Source organism: Cebus imitator, unplaced genomic scaffold (assembly GCF_001604975.1).
Source record: "Cebus imitator isolate Cc_AM_T3 unplaced genomic scaffold, Cebus_imitator-1.0 Scaffold322, whole genome shotgun sequence".
Taxonomy (NCBI): domain Eukaryota; kingdom Metazoa; phylum Chordata; class Mammalia; order Primates; family Cebidae; genus Cebus; species Cebus imitator.
In genome coordinates this window covers 352702-362644 of record NW_016107637.1, presented here as the reverse complement: position 1 = coordinate 362644, position 9943 = coordinate 352702, and the positions used below count along the sequence as shown (strand labels likewise).

At 47.8% G+C, this 9943-nt stretch overlaps 1 protein-coding gene across 4 annotated transcripts; it reads left to right on the top strand.

Annotated features, from left to right (window-relative positions):
* Positions 1-2382: 2382 nt before the first annotated feature.
* CZIB (CXXC motif containing zinc binding protein) lies at positions 2383-9725 on the top strand. Of its 4 annotated transcripts, none has more exons than XM_017504407.2 (8): positions 2383-2490; positions 2719-2802; positions 4127-4183; positions 4545-4626; positions 4837-4868; positions 6333-6410; positions 7432-7497; positions 9097-9725. In XM_017504407.2, the coding sequence occupies exons 1-8, from the start codon at positions 2485-2487 to the stop codon at positions 9172-9174; spliced, it is 483 nt and encodes a 160-aa protein (XP_017359896.1). In that variant the 5' UTR covers positions 2383-2484; the 3' UTR covers positions 9175-9725. The 4 variants fall into 4 exon arrangements, with proteins under 4 accessions (XP_017359896.1, XP_017359897.1, XP_017359899.1 ...); XM_017504410.2 differs by lacking the exon at positions 2383-2490 and adding an exon at positions 2497-2616; XM_017504408.2 differs by lacking the exon at positions 4127-4183.
* The last annotated feature ends 218 nt before the right edge of the window (positions 9726-9943 follow it).

Here is a 9943-nt window from a genome sequence, read left to right as displayed (position 1 = left end):
GTTATTCAAGGCCCAAAGGCTCTTTCGTCAGCAGGTAGTGAATCCAGCTAGGCTCATGTCTTCTCTTTGGGGTGGCAGGTTCCCTTCTGGCCCAGGGTGGGTTTAGAAATGCTGTCCAGGAGCTAGGGCATGGAGTCTGGACTTGAGAAATCTACTTGGTGCTTTATTTTACTGTGGCTGAGCTGGTACCCAAGTTGTAAGACAAAGTCCTTTCTAGACTTTCCTCTCTTTTCCTTAAACAGGAGTCTTGCCCAGTACTGTGGCTATTACTAATGTCTATTCTAGGCCCAACAGCTCTTTGGTCAGCAGGTGATTAATCCTGCCAGGATTGGGTCCTTTCCTTCAAAGTAGCAGTTCCCTTGTGGCCCACGGTAGCTCTAGAAATATGTGAGAGACAGAGCCTGGCAAGGGGCCTTCAGGACTCTGCTTGGTTATTCTACTGTTGCTGGGCTAGTATTCAAGTTGTAAGACAAAGGCCTCTTTGCTTTCTCCTCTCCTTTCCTGTCTCTCCTGGAGCTGTGAGCTGTGCTGCCTGGGGTTGGGGGGCGGGTGGCATAAGCACTCCTTTGGCTCACCAGCTGGTATCTCACTAGTCTGTGTGCACCCCAAGGCCACTGGCTCTGAGCCCAGGACAGCACCAGGACTTGCCCAGGAATTGCAGTCCTTGTGGCCTAGGCTGCCTTTAAAATTTACTCAGGACCCTGGAGCACTTTAGCCAGTGATGGTGGGGCTCGCCAGAACTTGACCACTGGGATGGATGATTGCCTTCTGGCTAGGGTTTCTCTAAATGCTTCCTCTGTGAGCAGTGGTTGAATTCCGCTCTGAGTTGCTTTCCACTGTGACAGGGCGGCACTCAGTTCCAATGCAAAGTCCCATTAGCACACAGATTTTCAATCTGTGCCAGGGAGCCAGCTGCTGCCAGAGGATGATGGAGGGTTGTGGTGGCAATTCAAGACTGTCTTTCCTACCTTCTTCATTGCCTTGTTCCTTTTTTTTTTTTGTCACCCAGGCTGGAGTGCAGTGATGCGATCTCAGCTCACTACTTCTGCCTCCTGGGTTCAAGCAATTCTCCTGCCTCAGCCTCCCAAGTAGCTGGGACTACAGGTGCGCACCACCATGCTCGGCTAATATTTGTATTTTTAGTAGAGACGGGATTATACTATGTTGGCCAGATAGGTCTCGAAAGCCTGACCTCAGGTTATCGGCCTGCCTCGGCCTCAGCCCAGTGTAATCCCAAAGCACTGGAATTACAGGTGTGAGCCACTGCGCCCAGCCATTGCCTTATATCTTGATGTGATGTTAAAACCAGGTACTGTGATTACTACCTGATTTTTTGGTTCTCATGAAAGTGCTTTCTTGTGTGGATAATTCTTCAGTTTGGTGTTCTTGCCAGGGTAGAGGAGGAGGTGGATCACTGGACGGTTCTATTTGGCCATCTTGCTCCATCTCCCATGAGTCTTGAATAAGCTGTGCCTTTTAACGTTAACGTCCACAGCTCCTGCATGGTCTCAGATGTAGCCTGGATAGGAGACTAGGTAAAACAGAGTTCAATAAAAGTATGATAGAAGGATAAGCCAGGTGGGCCCCCAGAGAAGAGCCAGCTGAAGGAGAGCGTCCAGTCTCAGGGACCACAGTGAGAAGGATGTGGACACAGGGCAACCCTCTGGAGAGGGGCCTCGAAACCAGGTCTCTTGGATGAAACAGGAAAGGGCGGTTTAAACAAAGGCACCATACCCAAATCTGATAAACCAATGCACTCTGCTTTTTAAAGTGTATTGGTTTATCTTTATTTGGCAGTCTTGTAACTCTTCCTTTTGTAGTTTTTGCTCTGGGGAGGAGGAGCTGACGTGATCTGAGAAGTTCGAGGGCAGGAAGGGTCTCTGGCCCTCCCCCTCAGAAAATCGCGCTGCAGCTCAAAGCCAAGCTGGAGAACATCACCAACCTCCAGCCTGTGGGCGAGGACTTCCGGTGGTAACTGAAGGTGCGGCCGGGGCAGGGCCCGGGTAGAGACGTCCCGTCCTAATCTCAGTGCTGAACCGGAGCTTTCTCTCTGGCAGCATGAGAAGTTCGACGGCAGGCATGAAGAGCTAGGAAAGAACTGAGGGGCAGGGACTGTCTTGTGCGCGTAGTGTCCGCTTAGTGTAGGCACAAAATCGGCCTTCAATAAGGGTCTGTGGCACCAAATCCTGGAGTCAGGCTTCCGTGGGTCTGAGCACGGGCTGCTCGCGGACCTGACTGACCTCCACTAGCCCCAGATCCCCAAAAGAGAAAAGCCCCGCGGATCAGGCAAACAGCCGCAAGCAGAGATCCCATCCGCAGTGAGCCGCTTGGTCTGGCGTAGGCTGCGGCCGTTGCTTTCCGGCGCGTCGTAAAAGGCGGGTGTCGTTTTCCCCAGGCCCCACTGAGGGTGCGCAGACAGCGCCCGTCTTTTACGACGCGCCTGAAAGCAACAGCCGCAGCCAGCGCCGGACCGAGCGGGCCACCATGGGGGTGAGGGGAGACCGGCCGCGGCGGGGACATGGCGGGGAGGTGGCGAGGATCTGGGAGGCAAGAGCTCGCGCCAGGAGAAGAAGCAGCGAGTGGGCTCGCGCTGAAGGAGCGGGAGGCAGAAGGAATGTTTGTCTCCCTGTGGCACCCACGGCTGGGAATCCAGGGGGTCGGGCCGGCGTGAGGCTGCGCAGGCGAGCCTGACTCAGTCGCTCTGGCCCTCCCCTTCAGAAAATCGCGCTGCAGCTCAAAGCCACGCTAGAGAACATCACCAATCTCCGGCCTGTGGGCGAGGACTTCCGGTGGTATTTGAAGGTGCGGCCGGGGCGGGGCCCGGGGAGAGGCGGCCCGTCCAGATCTCAGTGCTGAACCGGAGCCTTCTCTCCGGCAGTATGAGAAATTATTTAACCAGGCACATTAGGTGTTTGGGGTTTTCCTAATTAGAATTTTACGTTTGCTTTTTATTAAAGTGTATTGGTTTATCTCTAATTGGCAGTCTTAGATAGCTTCATTTTGTAGTTTTTTCCTGTGTTAAATATTTCTTGGTCTGTAAACAGACACTGAACGAAATGTTACTTAAAGGGACGTTGTGATTATTTATAAGGTGAATAATTCACCTTCCACTTATTTGGTTTTCTTTATTGTGAAATAGTTTAATTTTATGCATAATCCACTCCTCCGTTCCCCTCCCACACTGGTAAAGCTGGTACTCTAGTGGCATGTCTACAGAGGTCTCCCCTTACCCCGCAGTTCGAGGCTCTAAACTCTTTCAGATCGCAGAGCTTCTGCTCTGTTTTCCTCCTGCTCTAAATCCCAGCATCCTCTACCTCTTAAAAGCCCTGTTCTTCGGGAAGCCGCCTCCCGACTGCTTTTATTTCCCAGTATTTTGAAGCCTGAATACCAGGGCTTACTTGGGAGAATCTGTTCTTTGGCCTCAAGAAGCAGAATCTAGTGAAGGAGACAGAAAAATAGAGTAACATCAATGATAAATACTTAAACCAGTGACATACAGGGCCTGTGGGAACATAAAGCTTCTAACCAAGCAGAGTGGATGGGGGGCCTGGTGAGTCCATTTCTCTCTTTATTTTTTTAGTTGACACCTAAGAATTGTACATATTTATGGGGTATATAGTGATGTTGTGATATATGTAATGTATAGTGATCAGATCAAGGTAGTTAGCATATTCTTCCCAAACATGGATCATTTCTTTGTGTTGGGATGTGTTGGGAGCATTCAGTATCCTCCTCCTAGCTATTTGAAACTATTATTGTTAGCTATAGTCATCCTACAGTGCTATAGAACACTAGAACTTATTCCTCCCATATCTTTTATCAAATCTCTCCCTATTTCCCCCTCCCCTGTTGAAGCCATCTCTATACCATGAAAGCCTAGAATCCCCACCCACACTGAGCACTTCATGGAGGAGGGTGGGCACGCTGGTGTAGGAAACAGCCTTACTTGTCCTTTGCCCAGAGATAAGTCTAGTTATGTCCTTGTTGGGGCTGGTGTTAAGGATGAAGTGAGATTGCCAACAACAGGGTAGGTCATGAGCCTGCCCACCTCCCACTTTTCTTACCCTTACCTTGGTGTCTGCGCAGCTAAGCCAACTGCTTTACTAACATTCTTTTTCCCCCAAAGATGAAATGTGGCAACTGTGGTGAGATTTCAGACAAGTGGCAGTACATCCGGCTGATGGTAACTGTTCCCCAACCCCACCCCAAACATACATACTTGCAAACACACATACACTTCTTGAGCAGGGATTTGGGGAAACTGGCCTTCTCTCCAGTTCTTTGCTGTCTGCTTTTTGTGGTTTGGGAGGGCACATGTCACTGTGATTGGCACTGAGTTCAACAGGCATTTTTGAGTTATGAGGCAGAGTTCAAAATCAAGGGGAAGCCCTTCTTTCTTTTCCTCAGGAAGGCTCCCCAAGAGCCTAAGTTACCCTCTCTGGGTCTTGGTCTCTTTTAACTGGACAATTAGTGGTGGGGTTGATCTCCTCAGGACCCTGCATCTAATTCATATGTGACTGAAAGTTCTGTTTGCTCTTTGCCAGGACAGTGTGGCACTGAAGGGGGGCCGTGGCAGTGCTTCCATGGTCCAGAAGTGCAAGTTGTGTGCAAGAGAAAATTCCATCGGTAGGTCAGGCTGCGTGTACTGAATTTTGCCAGGGGGGCCTACAGCTTCCTGGCAGCAGGCTGAAAGTAGGCTCATGTTACCTGTGGGTGGAGTCAGGCCTAAGATGCGACACCTGTGCAGTGTGATCTTTTTCCAGGGCCACATCTGTGCACCCGGGTGGGACCAGGGAATGGACCCAATTCAACTTTGTGTTCTCTTTTCTGTTTCAGAGATTTTAAGCAGCACCATCAAGCCTTACAATGTAAGTTTGCTGCTGTAGTGGCAGGCATGGTGGGGTTAAATCCTAACTGGAGTTAGTAGGTCTGGGTTCTGGACTCACGCCTGCATCAGAGTGACCTGCCATAGGACATTATCACTCATGAATTCGGTTCTTCGTTCACTCAGTCATTATTCGCCGTACACTGAATGCTTGGTATATGGGCTGTTGCCAGTATAACTCTGAGCCAACCTCGGTGTTCAGATTGCATCACTGAGAGCACTTGCCTTGTCTTCGTTTTAGGGGACTAGCAAGCTTTCTCTGAACCATAGTTAGGGTAGACCTTGGTGCATCCCATCCGTTATAGCATCAGCGTTATTAATAGTTATACGTAACTGCATAACAAGTTAGCCCAAAGGTGAGTGAGGGAGTGTGTGCTTTAGGTCTGTTTAAAGAAAGCCAGTTATTTGTATTCACCCATTCCGTATTCTGTATTTATTTAAAGTATCTTGAGTTGTGCCAAATTCTAGGCTGTGTCCTGAAGTTAAAGAGAAATTAAATGAGGCCTTGCCCACAAGTTAATAATAATCTAGTGGAAAATACAAGCAATAATCAAACTAGGGTTTAACAGAGAAGCGCCTTACCAGTGCCAGATGTGGTCAGTGTGCAGGAAATTACAGTGAGTAATTTTACAGTGAGTGACAGGATGAGACTGAATGTGGGGGCATGGCATTTGTGGTCCCTAAGCCCCTAGGTCAGGTAGGCATGAATTTCCTGGCCACCTAACCCCCCAAGAGGCTATGATTTGCCCACAGTCACACAGCTGAAAGAGCTAGAATTCAGGCCTGAGCTATCTGGCTCTGTTCAGGGTCATACAGGTTCATGATTATTTGAGTCAGAGCCTGAGCTGGGGCTTTGAAGTCCCACTTCTCTGCTCTCCACACTGTTCCATTCTGCCTCGTGTATGCCCCCTCCACATATGTTACCATTTCAAAGGCTCTAAGCCAGCCCTCCGCCCTTGCTGCGTGGCAGATGGTGAGCAAAAGGCTATGGCTAAGTGTGCTGGGTCTGTTTGGATGATCTGAGACTTAAGAGCTTAACATTCTTGTTCACGTTTTTGGTGTTGATAATTTTATTTACTATTTATTGAGCACTGTGCTGGGCACTTTATATGCGTTTCAAAATCTGACAATAGAATTGTAGAGGTTTCTTCGGCTCTATTTGACAGTTTAGGAATCTTGGGCCCAGAGGGGGAAGAGAGGCAGCTTACCTCCCATCCAGGCAGGCTGACCCAGCATCCACACTGTTCTTCTGCAGCCTCCATGTCTACAGAAAGCCTCATAGGGAGCAGGTGCCCAAGGCAGGCTTCTTCTGAGAAGGGGATGAGTTGTTCTTGGGACTCATGCTAGGCCTCCAGGGGCAGTAAATGCCCCCTTGGCAGGAAGGAGAGGGGCCACAGGGTCATTCTGAGAGCTCATTTGGGCCTACCTCAATACACTTTCTTTCTAGGCTGAAGACAATGAGAACTTCAAGACAATAGTGGAGTTTGAGTGCCGAGGCCTTGAACCAGTTGATTTCCAGCCTCAGGTGTGTGTGTATCTTCCTTGGGAATCTCTATCTTTGGGAAAGGGATATATGAAGTGACAGCCAGAGCTGCAGAGACCATGGACTAGACATTCTCCTTTTTAGCAATAGTGATAATTGTCCCGTATTAAATGGCTGCTGTATGCCTGGGCAACCATACCCTTCATTTTTACATGTTCCCATGCTTAATCCTCATAGTAGCCGAGTGTGGTGGCTCACCCCTGTAATCTCAGCACTTTGAGAGGCCGAGGTGGGCAGATCATGAGGTCAGGAGATCAAGACCATCCTGGCTAACATGGTAAAACCCCATCTCTACTAAAAATACAAAAAATTAGCTGGGCATGGTGGTGGGCGCTTGTAGTTCCAGCTACTTGGGTGGCTAAGGCAGAGTAATCGCTTGAACCTGGGAGGCAGAGGTTGCAGTGAGCCAAAGTTGCACCACTGCACTTTAGGCTGGGTGACAGAGTAAGACTGTCTAAAAAAAAAAAAATGCTCTTAGTAACCCTATGAATTTATTCATCCTATTCTTCAGATGAGGAAGAAACTGAAGAGATTTTGCAACTTGCTCAGGGTCACATAGTAAGCCATGGAGCTATAGTTTCAACCCAGGTCTATCTGACTCCAGAGCTAGTGCTCATCCCCTTTTATTTGTACAGTGTTTCACCTCACAACGAATCTGTGAGATAGGCAGAAGAGGAAATACTTCCTTCCCATTTGATAAATAACTAAGGTCCAGCCTGGGAAATGACATGCCCAGGGGCCTTCAGCTAATCATCGGTAGTGGAAAGGTTTACTCTGCACCTGCTGCCTTCTAGTCCAGGGCTGTAATTCAGAGAAACCACCACTCTAGTTCTGAGGTAGCTGCTGGGTCCTGGAAGCTCAGCAGGTATTCCAAGACAGGTGCTCATACTGCATCTCTGCCCACCATCCCAAAGGTGTGAGAAGAGCCAGCAACCTGGCCAGCCCTCACATAGAGCCTAGTGCCTCCTTCTCCCAAGATTAACTGCCACCTTGTCCCCTGCAGGCTGGGTTTGCTGCTGAAGGTGCGGAGTCGGGGACAGTCTTCAGTGACATTAATTTGCAGGAGAAGGTATGAGACTTGGGGGCTTTATAAGGTACTATAGGGCACCTGGTGAGAATTATTTTTTGGTGAACGAGGCTCATCAATGGAAAGCCAACTTCATATTTTTGTGCTTTTGTATTTTTGTGATTTTGCTGTTTAAATGGCCTCAAGTATAGTGCTGAAGTGCTTTCTAACGTCCCTACATGTAATAAAGCTGTGTCCCTTGCAGAGAGAATACATGTTAGATAGATAAGCTTTATTCAGGCATGAGCTATCGTGCTGCTGGCTGTGAGTTCAGTGTTCAGGAATCAACAGTATATATTAAATAAGGTATCTTTAAACAGAAACACATAAAGTAAGATTATTGATTGGTTGATGAAAATGTTACTAGAGGCTCATGGGAACCTAACCCTGTATTTTCCCTGGGAGTATTCATTCAGTATTCCCTAATTCAGTGTTTTTGGTGGCTTTATTGAGCCTAATACCATGAAGAAGAAGAAGTAGTCTATATTAGTGGATGTATTACTAGCCTGCAGTTAGAAAAGCTTTGTGCTCAGGCCTTGAAGGAAGGACAAAAACTTGATTTCATTTGCATAGCATCTAATAATAGCAGCAGCTAGCATTTACTGAGCTCTTATGTGTGCCAGGTACTATGCTGAGTGCTTTTAATTAATTAATTAATTAATTATTTCATTTTTTGAGATGGAGTCTTGTTCTGTCGCCAGGCTGGAGTGCAGTGGCACGATTTTGGCTCACTGCAACCTCTGCCTCCCGGGTTCAAATGATTCTTCTCCCTCAGCCTCCCGAGTACCTGGGACTACAGGTGCACGCCACCACGCTCAGCTAATTTTTCCATTTTTAGTAGAGACAGGGTTTCACCATGGTGGCCAGGATGGTCTTGATCTGTTGACCTCGTGATCTGCCTGTCTTGGCCTCCCAAAGTGCTGGGATTATAGGCGTGAGCGACCGCGCCCAGCTGATTTTTTTATTTTTTTGAGACAGACTTGCTCTGTCACTCAGGCTGGAGTGCAGTGGCACAATCTTGGCTCACGGCAATCCCTGCCTCCTGGGCTCAAGTGATTCTCCTGCCTCAGCCACGAGAGTAGCTGGGATTATGGGTGCCTGCCACCATCCCTGGCTAAATTTTGTATTTTTAGTAGAGACAGGCTTTCACCTTGTTGGCCACGGTGGTCTCGGACTCCTGACCTCAAATGATCCAGCTGCCTTGTCCTCCCAAAGTGCTGGGATTACAGACATGAGCCACTGCGCCCGGCGCCCGGCTGGTAAATGCTTTTAAATGTGTTACCTCATTTGATTATTTCAACATTCGATATGAACTCCCTTGTCCTTTTTCTTTTTCTTTTCTTTTCTTTTTTTTTTTTTTTTTTTTTTTTTAAATAGAAGACAGGACTTGGAGAAGAGGCTCAGAGAAGTTAAGTGATTTGCCTACAGTCACACAGCTGAAAGAGCTGGAATTTAGGCCTGAGCTATCTGGCTCTGTTCAGGGTCATACATGTTCATGCGTATTTGAGTCAGAGCCTGAGCTAGGGCTTTTAAGTCCCATTTCTCTACTCTCCACTGTTCCATTCTGCCTTGGGAGGCTGACATTGCTATTTTGTTTCCCAGGACTGGACTGACTATGATGAAAAGGCCCAGGAGTCTGTGGGAATCTACGAGGTCACCCACCAGTTTGTGAAGTGCTGACCCCTCTTCCTGCACACTTGAACTGAGAAAGGACAAAATACTCTAAGCAGCAGAGCCCACAGGGGCTGGTTCCTTTGTCCCTTGTCTCCTGGCGGCTGTACCAAACATTCACAATCTGCATGTTGGACTTTATTACAGCTTCCCAAGCCCCATCAATAAAGCCCCTGTTCGTGCTGCACTGGTGCGTGAAGGTGAAGTCAGGTGGCAGCTGCTCCCTCCACAAATAGGAACTCATGCAGCAGCAGTTTACTCCTTAGGAAAATGAAGAGTATTTTTAAGGAGATGGAATCTCCTCAGTGAGGGGCAAGTTTGTAGAGAAGACGAAACTGCAATCCTACCATCACTCAATGAGCCAGAAGCCAATGGCAACTTACTGTAACCCGAACTTACTGAACTTGCTGTTGGAAAGATCTTTGTGAGGATTAAGAATTAGGTTTTAAAAAATTAAGAACCATCTTCAAGCAAAAATAAAACTTTATTTCTGCATAAACAATAAATAGACCTGAGTTAGTTTTCCAAACCCTTCCTCCTGATTAAATGCACTTAAAACTGAAATCTCTCGTTATCTTTGGTTGTGATCTAGTCCCACTCGGAAATTACAGGTTTAGCTTTAAAACCATGATTTTAAAGCTCAAGCCTGTAGTTGGTTCCTAGACACTCATGATTAGTTTCACAGAATAGCACCCACTGGCTACACAGTCCCCAATTTTCGTTTTTGAGACTGAGTCTTGCTGTGTCACCCAGGCTGGAGTGCAGTGGTGTGATCTCA

Bases quoted from the DNA above. Each gene is read 5' to 3' on its own strand.
- CZIB (XM_017504407.2), top strand. The intron at 2,803-4,126 runs GTGCGGCCGGGG...TTTCCCCCAAAG, and splicing joins ACTTCCGGTGGTATTTGAAG to ATGAAATGTGGCAACTGTGG. The intron at 6,411-7,431 runs GTGTGTGTGTAT...TGTCCCCTGCAG, and splicing joins CAGTTGATTTCCAGCCTCAG to GCTGGGTTTGCTGCTGAAGG.